Source organism: Salvia splendens, chromosome 21, assembly GCF_004379255.2.
Source record: "Salvia splendens isolate huo1 chromosome 21, SspV2, whole genome shotgun sequence".
Taxonomy (NCBI): Eukaryota; Viridiplantae; Streptophyta; class Magnoliopsida; order Lamiales; family Lamiaceae; genus Salvia; species Salvia splendens.
The window spans coordinates 23413437-23425977 of NC_056052.1; the positions used below are offsets into that span (position 1 = coordinate 23413437).

A 12541-nucleotide genomic window follows, 5' to 3' on the forward strand; every position below is an offset into this window, starting at 1 on the left:
ATAACGGGCGTTCTCGTTGAAGTAGTCTTCCATCAACCGGCCGTCAGCCCCGGCCGTCAGCCCCGGCATGATCACGGTCGAAAAATCGCCAATGATGAAATGGCCGAGGGACTGCCACCGCCGCCGCCGCCTCAGCCGCATCTTCCGCCTCGTCGGCTTCACGTTGCACCGCTGCAACAAGGTTTTGGAATTCCAGATCTACCGCTTGTTGGAATTGTTCATCGTCGGAATCCATAGTTCCAAGGTTGAATTGAAATTCGAAGGAAAGATTGGAGGAAAATGGAAGTAAAATGGAGTTGGAAAAATGGAATGGAAGTGTAGTGTTTTACAAAATAATTTTCAAAAATTTTTTAAAAAAATTTAATTTTTCCGCGGCCCAGCCGCTAAATGCGGCCCTCTGCAGTGGAGGGCCGCGGCTCACACGGCTCAGCCGCGTGAAGGCCGCGGCCGCGGCTCACCCTCGGCTCTCGACCCTGCGCCCCGGCTCTCTGCAATGGGGGGCCGCGCACCGAGCCACGGGCCGCGGCTCCCCCACTGTGGACACTCTTAGGTTCGCTAATCTCGCTTATATTTAATTCACATTACCATTTTTTAAACATTTATTAATTTATTGTGGCTTTAGTACATCAAAATTAATAAAATTTACAAATTACATTCGCTTTTGCTATAACTTTGTGTAAAAAGAACAAATTGAACTTTAATTTTATGTATTTGTAAAATTTAATACTCATGTCATGTCAACTAAAAGAGTAAGTTTTGATATGGAGTATATTAGAATAAAAATAGATGTATAAAATACATGAATAAATCGAACATTGCTTTTATGTAAATTGAAAGATCTCAACAATAGTTTGTAAAATATTAGTACAATATAGAATTAACATTAATATAAAAAATTATAATAAAAACAATACTCCTATTAATGAAATTATTATGGCAATTCTATACATCACAAAATAGATTATAGAAAAGTTAATGGTCTCCCACACGAGTCGTGGCTCACAACAGGGTCATCCTCCCTGCATTTTGGCGAATCGGCCGTCGGGTATTGTTTTGCTCTTTTCAGTCCGGCCAATCCGTCGTCCGCCCACTTTACGTAGTGGCAAACCTTCTCTCGAGCTTTTATGAACTTGGAATGCTTCTTGTCCTCGTGTTCTCTTAAATAATACTCCCTCCGTCCCGCACTACTTGCACTTATTTCCTTTCTGGGCGTCCCAAGTTATTTGCAGTCTTTCCATTTTTAGTAACAATTTATACCTACAGCCGTAATTGTTGACTTTGTCTATCACTCATTCCTTAATCTCCGTGTCCAAAAGGAAAGGTGCGAGTAGTGCGTACTATTGTTACTGTTCGAGTCGTTCATTTTTTCTGACTCTATATTGTTGTGAATCTCTTAAATCTCTTTTCACTTGCAAGCCTTTTAAATCTATTTTTTATACAAAATGCACAATCGCATATATAGTGGCGAGCTAAAAGTACAAGTCAAAACTCATGAAAAAAATACTCCAAGAACACAAACGTCTCACAAAAATTACATGCGAAAAACAAGAAATTAACACCAATTAACCAACCAAAGACAGTAAAAAAAACAACGACTCAAACAATCAAGACTCATCTCATCAAACTAATTAAGAGTGATTCAATTTCTAAATAATAATTGAGAGTGATTAACAAATCTTAATGTTTGATTAATAAGGGTCGACACCTGCATGGCCCCATGACTGCTAAAACCTCAGTGGTCTCTGCAAAAAGTATTGCTTAAAAATTATGTGCTGGAATTGGAATCCCATTGATGGCTTCCATCTTTAATCATTCTTCTTCATGCAGTCCAAAGATGAAGAGAAAATTTTACTAATGGGGGGCAAATTAAAGGACTTTATGTTTAGCATCTAACTTCTATCTCTATTTCTTTATTTTCACCTTTTCCCTAATCAACTCACATGCAATCATGCATTGTCAGATCTGATTTTCGGTGATACGAATGTTGAATATTATTAAACTCTAGATTTTTTAATTTATCTAAAAGAAAGAAGGAAATAAAGAAGATGGAATATAAGAATCATTTGGCTTTACTAAGAAAAGAACCATTAGTGTCGACTTTTCAATTAATTAATCTTGTCGTAGACTTTGTTTTTGGCTTTCTGTCATTAAGTTTAGATGCCCCTTTTTTTCCTTTTCCTACTTTCTGTGGATTGTTGTATATGCAGGTTGGAAAGGGCATCGATGCTACTCTATTCTCCCCAAAAATTAGTCTTCGTTTGTCATTTTGGTTTGTTCACTTTATTTCTTCTTTTTTTTAGCTTTTTCACCACACGTTACACTATTAACGATGTGAGTCTTACTATTGACTTTTTTCTTTCTCAATTGATTTATCAATTTTAAATTAAAATTTGTATCGTCCCTAAAGTTTTTATATTAGAGAGTGTAGTTGTAAGTTTTAACTACTTATCAACATTTAATTCCTTGTTTTCAGTTAATTAGCTTATTCTACAATTTTTTATCAGTCAAATACTATCTATTGTATTTATATGTCGACATATGTTCTTCTTTGCTTCTAGAGAGGAATAGAGTTGCATCAACAGATACTTTGAAAGTTTCAAATTGAGAACATAAGAATTTTGAGAAAATATTTCTGGATTCTCTCTTGACAAATGTAACTCTACACCGATATTCGTGAACGTTGTACTTCATTTTATAGCACGTGCCTGTGTGTGTGTGTTGATAAAACTACTACTACTACTACTTTACATAATTACAACAATAGCAAAAGCTCATAATCAATGAAATATAACACGAGAATAATACAGTCTAAGAAACCTTCTTCAACTCTTCTTTTTCATTGATGGAATGAATCTGCATAACTGATTATTACAGCAATTTTGAATGTACAGTTCCAGCAGAATCCAGAAACAGCTCGAGTCCGTTTCCGACAATGGAGATGTTAACTTTTTCTGGCCATGAGATCCACTCCTCCATCTTCAGAGATTTGCCATCAGCAGAGTGGTAAAAGAAGCAATAGATTACCGTATAAAACAAAATAGAGAAGTGGTGCAGGACAAGAACTGACATGCATATAATGTAAGAATCCATTTGTAGGAAACCATAAACAAATCCAAACTAATCAAGATATGTAGTTAAAGTGAAAGGTGGGAAGCACTACAATTGTCTATCAAAAAAAGAAGACGTCGAGTCTTCTTGTTTACACGATCCACCAAAAATATAAAAACTGAAATGGCTTAAAGTAGCACGTTGTCTTCAATCCTAGATATAGGCAATTTTTCCTCCAAATCACAACCATTATATGTACAAATAATGTGTATTTTCATGAAGCAGAATAAGGCTACAGAAAATGATACTGTACATAGGAGGGGTGTCTCTCGTTTCCCACGAAAAACATGCAAACTGCATGATGAAGCAAGGAGAATTAGTGGTAAGAGAGGGAGAATGGTATAAGAAGAACAAAGAATAAGATGATGAGAGAGAGTTATGGGATGCTATAGTGATGAGAAATGTACAGTAATCCAGAGGAGATTAACATAAATAACTGATTTAGACAAGTGTAAAAGATCAATAATAAAAAGAGGTGGGATCCCACCAAACAGGTAAGACCTACATCATGAACACTTTAACTCATGAGAGATCCTTGTTCCAAGTCTTTGCTTATATATCTGTATCAACCACTTCATTTGCAGCCATAAGTTCAAAAGCAGCATTTTAGAGTTTCTCTTCTCCCCCAGCATACCACGCCACTATTTCAGTTTCAGCTTCATTATATTTCGCCATGCCCCTCTGTTCCGTTGCACCAAAACCGGAAAACGATGGCACTCAGCTTGCCACAGGTCTTCCAACCAGGCCGGAAGGTTGTGATACAATTTATCCATCTTTCTCTTCGCAGCCCTTTCTTCAACGGGTATCACACCCCATCACTCTAAAGGTGATCTCTCTCTCTCTCTCTCTGTACGCACACACAAATCTCTCACATAGTGGGATAGAAGCTAGCACAAACATTCATGTTCATAATACCCTCTGATAGGTAGGTAGCTTACATGCTTAAAGATGCATTGGATTATGGAACTTAAACTAGCAGTGCTAACTTAAAAAGATTACTAGTGGTCCGGACAAGATGAAGATTATAATTTAGAAAAGTGCTTCTGCAATAGATAACAAATGAACAGTCCTAATTATGTTCTTATGTTTCAGTTTGAAGAGGTTGTTTACAAAGTAAACTTGGAAAGAAAAGGCACTTGTTATGGAGGAACATCAAGCGCCAAAGAGAAGATGATACTCAATGGGGTGACAGGCATGGTTTCTCCGGGAGAGATACTGGCCATGCTTGGTCCATCGGGCAGTGGAAAAACCACCCTCCTTACAGCCCTCGGAGGCCGCCTCTCCGGGAGCTTATCAGGAAAGATCACATATAACGGCCAGCCATTTTCAGGTTCTATCAAACGACGAACTGGATTTGTTGCGCAGGATGACGTTCTATATCCTCATCTTACTGTGTTTGAAACTCTTTTCTTCACTGCACTACTAAGACTTCCTAAAAGCTTGACCAAAGAAGAGATAATACAGCATGTGGAGCATGTTATCGCAGAACTGGGTTTAACCAGGTGTCGGAACAGTATGATAGGAGGGCCACTGTTCAGAGGAATATCAGGAGGTGAGAAGAAGAGGGTGAGCATAGGTCAAGAAATGCTAATCAACCCAAGTCTGATTTTATTAGATGAACCCACATCAGGTCTTGACTCAACCACTGCTCAACGGATCTTGAACACAGTAAAAGGGCTAGCTAGTGGAGGTCGAACAGTAATAACCACCATTCATCAGCCTTCTAGCCGGCTCTACCATATGTTTGACAAGGTAGTCTTGCTCTCCGAAGGCTGCCCAATCTACTACGGCCAAGCATCAACTGCCATGGAATATTTCTCTTCCATTGGCTTCTCAACATCCATCACTGTCAATCCTGCTGATCTTTTGCTCGATCTTGCCAATGGTAATCATAAGTCTTTACTTTCTTTAGGCCACCATAATTTTTTGCTACACGGCAATCAATAAGTTTATTAAAACTTATCTTACGTCCTTTCTCGGACAAAAGATAAATATCACTTAGAGCACTTGTGTTAGTTATCATTGAAATTTTAATGGAGTTTAAATGGCCCCACCCGTATAATATTCCGAAACATTCATCAATAAGGATCACTTAGATCTTATATTAATCCATTACTGTTCCATGGAACTTGACACCTGCTAACAAGGACATTTTGCTTACTGTAAGCCCAAAGTAATCATTTGAGACTATTAACAATATGAACTATTTGTTCATGTCGCATGATAATTAATGACATTTTATATGAAATCCAGGGATTGGACCTGATTTCCAGCATGCTACTGAGCACAATAACTGCACCCAGCAAGACCCTACATCTCTGAGAGAACTTCTCATCTCTACCTATGACAAGAACATTTCTACAAGGCTAAAAACTGAGCTTTTCAGTTCAGAAGTGAGTAGCTACAATAACACAAAGGAAACCTCCATAAGTAAGTCTACGAAGTCTCCTCCCTCTTACTAATACAGCTTTTACCTTTACCAATCTTGAGAGTCAGAAAACAATCTGCTCCAGATTGCTAAATGCATCTTTACTGTCTTGCTGATCAAAAACATATTGTGATTTTCCATATGGTCCAGGGAATGTGAAATCACAGAAATGGTGCACAACTTGGTGGCATCAGTTTAAGATCTTGCTCTTACGGGGACTGCGGGAGCGAAGGTTTGAAGCCTTCAACAAGTTAAGAATATTTCAGGTCCTAAGTGTGGCAGTACTTGGCGGGCTCCTATGGTGGCGCACCCCATCATCTCATATAGATGACCGTGTAAGACTTTTTTCCTATGTCACTACATGAGTTGTACTATTAGTTAAGCTTGACTGACATCTCTAATGGGTTGAGGTATTTTGAATTGTGCAGACTGCAATGCTGTTCTTTTTCTCAGTGTTCTGGGGCTTCTACCCACTTTACAATGCTGTTTTCACTTTCCCTCAAGAAAGAAGAATGCTAATCAAAGAAAGGTCGTCTGGCATGTACCGGCTATCTTCCTACTTTGTAGCCAGAACAGTGGGAGATCTTCCTCTGGAGCTCGCACTACCAACAGCATTCACGTTTATCTTTTATTGGATGGGTGGCCTAAGCCCGGACCCAGTTACCTTTATCCTCTCTCTGCTGGTTGTCCTTTTCAGTGTCCTTGTTTCTCAAGGCCTTGGCTTGGCATTTGGTGCCATACTAATGGACGTCAAACAAGCAGCAACTTTAGCATCAGTAACAACAATGGTGTTCCTAATCGCTGGAGGATACTATGTTAGACACATTCCACCCTTCATAGCATGGTTAAAATATCTCAGCTACAGCTACTATTGTTACAAACTTCTTCTCGGGATTCAGTACAATGAGGACGACTACTATGAGTGTGCAAAGGGAGTTTACTGCCGAGTTGGAGATTATCCTCCCATAAAAGCAGTAGGTTTCGACCATTTGTGGTTGGATGCCTTTATCATGATGCTGATGCTGGTGGGTTATCGGCTTCTTGCTTACCTAGCTCTACAACGGGTGCAGTAAAGGATTTCTAACCGGCGGAGGATGAAACAACTTTTTTCTAATCATTCAACCGAGAAATAATGTTAGTTTAGGTCAATACCATTGCCAGGTTTTTTATCATAGATATTTACATATTTAAAATAGTACTCCTCTCTGGTAGTGGTTCGCATAAATCTGATCATGCAAAACTCTTAATATCTTGTTCTAAAAATTTCAAGCATCAACAACAAGAGATATCACAAGAAAATATGCCATATAAAAGAAGATAACAAGTGGAGCTAACCTCATACCAACCAGCATTTGCCAACAGAATGTGGATCTATGTGGGGCATATGAATCCTCTAATTGCTTTAGATTTACAACTTCCTGCAAAATACATTATCCACAAAAAGAAAGCACCTCTTGGGAAACTGAATAATCCAAGATGCGCGAGATAGTGAACCCCAGCAAAGGTATAAATGTCTAATCAATTCCAGTCCACTCTTTTTCTTTTCCTCTATGTCAGTTATAATTTCAGTTAATCACAGTGAGTCTTCTGATTAAATCTCCTCAGCAGTATAAGGACACAACCCTCCCCATATGATAACATTTGCAGCCCAAGGAAGATGAGTATTCACTAAAAGACTGTCCCATATATCCTACACTGTGTATTCAAAAAAAATATAGCATGAATCTTGAAGAAAAATCAAACAATAATGCCTCATCAAGCATCACTTATTTAGAGAAGACCAGAAAACTAACATGCACCACTTGCATCATGAATGAATTCTCAGGAACCTAATTTCACAACAGGACAAACACGAAGAACAAATCAGAATTCGACAACAACGAAGCTTGGTGTTATGGAAAAGGAGGGGTCAGAGATCAAGACAGATAACCAATTTTAACAGACTAATACATGCTTAGATCAAACTAACTCTCTGACAAATTGAGTAAAATATTTGGAGAAGGGCCACTCTATCTATGAGTGGATTCTTGAATATAACAAATCCTTGTCATTTTCTACTTGATGCAGTAGTGCAGTGCCCACCATTCAGCACACACTTTTTGCAATTTCCAAACAGTAGAAAGAGACAACCACATGTACAATACCGTCATTTTCATCGTCTGATGATAGACCGCGGTGATCCATTGACACTGGCTGTATCTTTGCCTAGATTGACCCCTATTTTTTTAAAGAAGAAAACAATCAATTCTTTGAGGTGGCTGATTCAAAAAAGCATATACATTATACATACATCGCACCGGTAGATTTGAATTGGACCGTTCATCATGGAGAATCAGCTCTCAACATCTCATTCAAATAGAAATGCCACACTGTGGAACACTGAAACAAGTTAATAATGCCTCTCAACATCTGGTTTTGGGAGAAATTAAATATAGAGAATTCTTAGCGTAGGAATCAAACCATGCTAGGAAAAGTTGTTAGGGGTTGCGAATCAAAATAGATCGAGCAAACGTCTACTGATTTGGCAAATTCATGCTTTGTTTTGAGAGTGATTCTATCTAGAAGATTATAGAACAAGTGGGGGCTCAGAATCTCACGGGGAATTCCAGTAAACGGTAAATTGAGGGAAAATTTCTCCATTGATTCTGATTTTAACACTGAATTGATGTTAAACATGAACCAATTGATATATGGAATAGTTCCATTGCCTTTGTGCTTCGCGCGCGCAAACCATGAAAGCCTGTGCGTGGGTCCGGGTCGGTTGAAAACGACTGAGTTGAGCTCAATAATTGTAGGCAGAGAAAATTGGGCCGGCTCGATAAATTAAGCTCATATATGGGCCTCACTGATCCGATTTAGACCAAATGAATAGACAAAAACTTATCCAATTATAATTAGAAGTAGACCATATAGCCACGTGTCAGTGCGAAGAAATATCTATAATAACACGTCATGTACGCGTATAAGCAACGCGGAGAATCGAATTTAATTTACCATCAAGGTTGTTATTTCCTTGCTATAAACATCCGCAAATCTGCGCACATCCATTCTTCTTCTCACATTCAATTCTACCGCACGCTTTTTGTGATATTTTGAAGGTGATCTCTCGATCTCTATTTTCTATATATATATAGCTTTACTATTTTTTTGTACCGTGTTTCTGTGTAATACGTGAAAGGTTTGTATATGGATCCGATTTGCTGCGGTTGTGATCAGTTTGTGCAATTTATAAGTTTGTTTTGTTTGGTTGCTTTAGGTGTGTATGATTGATTGATTTTGATTGTTATTTTGGTAGAAATTCATGCATTTTTTGTGAATTTTATGATTTCGTAAAATTGGTTAACTGACTAAAATCTTTTTAAATTAAGAGAAATCGAATGAAACTGTTTTTTGATTCAGAAATTCAGCAGTTGTGCAGTGCATGTTGTTCCTTTTTTATATTTAAATATTAGTATGTTTGATTTTGTTTGTGGAAACTGGAAATGTTGTTAGTTTATGAGAGGAATCATTGAATATGCTTTATTATATTCATAAAGCGCTTGAGCTTAAGAGATTGATTTTAGTTGAGATGTTGGTATCCTTGTTTTAGAAGCATTACCTTGTGCCTTTGGGTTGCATTCGTGAGCTATATATATTAAATAAGTACTCCATCTTATAATAATCTATAACACATGCTCAATTGCTCATCATCCTATTTCAATTTATGGTTTGTAGCTTTTCACTTGATTGCAACAAGTAAGATTAGACAAAATGGGAGGTGGAAAGGACAAACATGATGAATCTGACTCATCTGACAAAGGGCTCTTCTCTGGTCACGGCCATTATCCGCATGGATACCCACCGGGGCAGTACCCACCCGCACCTGGAGGCTACCCTCCACAGGGCGGCTATCCTCCAGCAGGATATCCTCCACACCAAGGTTATCCCCCGGCTGGATACCCCCCTCAACAAGGCTACCCGCCAGCTGGATACCCCCCTCAACAAGGCTACCCGCCAGCGGGTTATCCTGGTCAACATCACTCAGGTACTGCACCTCGATTTTTGTATCCCTATGCCTGTGTTATACTGAATGACAGAGTAGTTTAGCATCTTATGTATTGTATTGTGTTCATTTAGAGGGTGGCATAGGTGCATCTTCATGTGATCACTGCGGTTACCTTGTTTCATAAATAGTCTCGTTTCATCTTCTGGTTTAACGGATATGACCAGGGTTGAGCTTGGAAGCTCTTAGTTTTGTGAAATCTAAATGTTTGATGACTGTCGGGTTGAATATGATATGCACATTTGAGACATACATTGAACCCAAAACTGGGTATGCTATCACCACGTTTGTGGAATGATTATCTTTTTAGAATGCCAATCTCACTAGTCCTTTATTCCATCTGGACTGCATTCAACCATCCGACTTTGTGTTCTCCATATAAGTTCGATGTGCTATATCGATATTGATTCAGTATGTAGAGGAATCTCTCTAAGGTTTCCCCTTTCAGGAGTTGGACTGATAGCCGGAGGTGCTGCTGCTGCCGCAGCTGCCTACGGTGCCTCTCATATGGCACATGGAGCACATGGACATGGAGGCTATGGATATGGTGTTGGTCATGGCATGATGGGTGGTGGACATTATGGCCATGGGAAGATGAAGCATGGCAAGTTCAAGCACGGTAAGTTCGGTAAGCACGGGAAGCACAAGGGCAAAGGCATGTTCAAGAAGTGGAAGTAATCATCCCTCCTTGACATTGAAACTATGATTTATATATATCCCTATATATATATATATATGAAGCAGCCGTAATGACTGTAATTTCCTTTTTCTTTTTTATCAACCTATAGCTAGCTCGGCCTGATGGCTTTAGAGCTAGTGTTCCTATTTCTTAATATTTAGTGTGACTTTACCTGCTAACTTGTTGCTTGATCTAATACGGATACCACTCATGTTTCTAACCACGGGGGGTTTTTGATTGTTTATGAAATGAGTATGATGTGGTATCTGAAAGTCAGATGTTTTGGTGATATATTGTTGGTGGAACTGGAATGGTGATAGTTCTGTTTCTTCCTTCTTTTCTTCAAAGATGTTGCTGTGTGTTCCTTTCTTCTCTTCTCGAAATCATGATTTCATTGGTTTTTTTTTGAATTGTTATGCAATAACAAAGTACAACTATCTTGTTATCTTTGGTTAAAGCAACTTAGAATCGCTGAAAGTTAATTGTGGACGCTGTGTATAAGCTGACCATTTATGCAATTACTCACAAGTCACAACCATACTATTCACAATTCACACATTTTAGCATAATACTAAAACACCCACGACCCATTTACCACATATGAGGCCACTCTTTGGTCACATCACTTATTTTTAATTCATTATTTATTTTACCAATCTGTAAGTATTATTAAAATTATGATATTTATGCAATTAAATTAACTGACTACAAAGTAAAACAATTACATCATAAAAAATTCAAACCTGCATAATTAAAAATTTAGAATTAAATGATTTAAATTAAAAAATGCATTATTAAAATTGGAATTGAAATACAATAATACTACTTACATAATTAAAGTACTAAAAAAAGTCTTCATTGTTTGAAGGCATGTGTTCAAATCTCTTCGATAGAGATCGAATTGGAGTTTGTCATTTCTACTCGTCGACTTCGATATGTGGGAATTTGTCTAGAGCATCATCAAATGTCGAGCTAGAGTTGGCCTGTCATCCATGACATTAGTTGTGTCTTCTCTTTCATCTTGGATTACGTCGGATATGTTTGATTGATAATGCGTACAAGTAAAACCTTTAATGATCGTTCAACGTGCTTGGAGTACACCAGAAGTGCGTTCATCCTTTTGCTGAGCCTCATGCCTTTGAGCAAAACAATTTTTCCATTTTCAATACATGTAATGTAATGGATGCTTGGTATCATTTCTAAGAATTTGTGACCCCTCTTATGCATATTCATCAAATGTTGGGTGTCTTTGCCCCCGTCGACCTTCTCAGATATGAATCGCGGAATGTTTCAATTACCTTGTGACAAAACCATTTGAGGCACTCTCATCGCATTTGTATTTGTGATTTGCATGTTTACCTTGAATTGTTTTGGATGTCACTATGATCATCATATCGTCAGTGTACACTTCTACGTCGTTAATAAAAGTCCTCTCGTTGAAGAATTACTGTTGGAGAAATACTATTTACGGATTCAAAATCACTTACGAAATACATATGCACCTCATCATGCTCGCCGGAAAAATACTGTTCAACTAGGAGTCTTGGGATAGTTTCAAGCTCTTCGTGCACATGTATGTTAGGTATACGAGGTCCGACCGATATTGCTTGTTGACTTTTTGGAATAATATTTTTATGCAATTTTAGATTTTCCGGATTGGATTCTTTTCTCATAAAAATTAGATCGGGCAAAAATCAAATCCAAAATATGAATGTTCACCCACATGTGTTTGAGGCCAAAGCCCCCACGCTGTGAGTGTTCTTATAAAAGTGTATCGATTTTTGTAGTAATTTGTTTAAAAATAAATAATTTTGCTATTCGTTTATGATGGGTTGTAGACATGCCCACGGTTTCCGGTTCCGGCGGTTAACCGCCGAACCGGAACCGCGATAATTTTTTCGAACCAAAACCGTCACCGAACCGCCGGTCCCGGACGGTTCCGAACCGCCGGTTTCACGGTTCCGGCGATGCATCCGATGCGTCAGGCGGTGGCAGCTTTTTCAGGCGGTTTTGTTGACTGGAACCGGCGGTTAACCGTCGGTTTCCATAGTTAACAGTGAAATCGGTGGTTTTCTGGTTCCGGTGCGGAACACGAGGATGACACGTTGCATGTCGTCAGGCGGTTTTTTTGACCAAACCGCCGGTTTTGGGGTAAAACCGGCGGTTCCGGCGGTTTTACAACAAAACCGCCGGTTTCACACCAAAACCGCCGGTTTCGTCGGATTTTCAATTTTTTTTAATTCTGATTTTGAATTCAAAGTAATCCATTTTTCCCTCATTTTTA

General features: G+C 38.6%; 3 protein-coding genes across 7 annotated transcripts; 2 read left to right on the top strand and 1 right to left on the bottom strand.

The window, feature by feature from the left end:
* Positions 1–2638: 2638 nt before the first annotated feature.
* LOC121783563 lies at positions 2639–8313 on the bottom strand. Of its 5 annotated transcripts, none has more exons than XM_042181673.1 (5): positions 7997–8313; positions 7827–7905; positions 7681–7752; positions 6872–6954; positions 2639–2976 (listed from the first exon to the last, which is right to left on the bottom strand). In XM_042181673.1, exons 2-5 carry the CDS (start codon positions 7860–7862, stop codon positions 2823–2825), a joined length of 345 nt encoding a protein of 114 aa, XP_042037607.1. In that variant the 5' UTR covers positions 7863–7905; positions 7997–8313; the 3' UTR covers positions 2639–2822. The 5 variants fall into 5 exon arrangements, 2 of the variants coding, with proteins under 2 accessions (XP_042037607.1, XP_042037608.1); XM_042181674.1 differs by having other exon boundaries at positions 7827–7915; XR_006046595.1 differs by lacking the exon at positions 2639–2976 and adding an exon at positions 3868–3953 and having other exon boundaries at positions 6872–7905.
* On the top strand, positions 3637–6734 carry LOC121783561 (ABC transporter G family member 14-like). Its single transcript, XM_042181671.1, has 5 exons — positions 3637–3934; positions 4201–4993; positions 5362–5538; positions 5687–5871; positions 5965–6734. Exons 1-5 carry the CDS (start codon positions 3782–3784, stop codon positions 6607–6609), a joined length of 1953 nt encoding a protein of 650 aa, XP_042037605.1. The 5' UTR covers positions 3637–3781; the 3' UTR covers positions 6610–6734.
* Positions 8314–8496: 183 nt separating the features above from the next.
* Positions 8497–10436, top strand: LOC121783562 (glycine-rich protein A3-like). Its single transcript, XM_042181672.1, has 3 exons — positions 8497–8634; positions 9251–9560; positions 10027–10436. Exons 2-3 carry the CDS (start codon positions 9287–9289, stop codon positions 10254–10256), a joined length of 504 nt encoding a protein of 167 aa, XP_042037606.1. The 5' UTR covers positions 8497–8634; positions 9251–9286; the 3' UTR covers positions 10257–10436.
* Positions 10437–12541: the final 2105 nt, after the last annotated feature.

Excerpts from the sequence above, each read along its gene's own strand:
- LOC121783563 (XM_042181673.1), bottom strand. The coding sequence starts at position 7,862 with ATGATGAACGGTCCAATTCAAATCTACCGGTGCGAT. Across the intron at positions 6,955-7,680 it reads ATCAGACGATGAAAATGACG|GAAGTTGTAAATCTAAAGCA; the intron begins GTATTGTACATG and ends TGTATTTTGCAG. Across the intron at positions 2,977-6,871 it reads CAAATGCTGGTTGGTATGAG|ATGGAGGAGTGGATCTCATG; the intron begins GTTAGCTCCACT and ends AAATCTCTGAAG.
- LOC121783562 (XM_042181672.1), top strand. The coding sequence starts at position 9,287 with ATGGGAGGTGGAAAGGACAAACATGATGAATCTGACTCATCTGACAAA. Across the intron at positions 9,561-10,026 it reads TCCTGGTCAACATCACTCAG|GAGTTGGACTGATAGCCGGA; the intron begins GTACTGCACCTC and ends TTCCCCTTTCAG.
- LOC121783561 (XM_042181671.1), top strand. The coding sequence starts at position 3,782 with ATGCCCCTCTGTTCCGTTGCACCAAAACCGGAAAACGATGGCACTCAG. Across the intron at positions 4,994-5,361 it reads TTTGCTCGATCTTGCCAATG|GGATTGGACCTGATTTCCAG; the intron begins GTAATCATAAGT and ends TATGAAATCCAG. Across the intron at positions 5,872-5,964 it reads CATCTCATATAGATGACCGT|ACTGCAATGCTGTTCTTTTT; the intron begins GTAAGACTTTTT and ends TGAATTGTGCAG.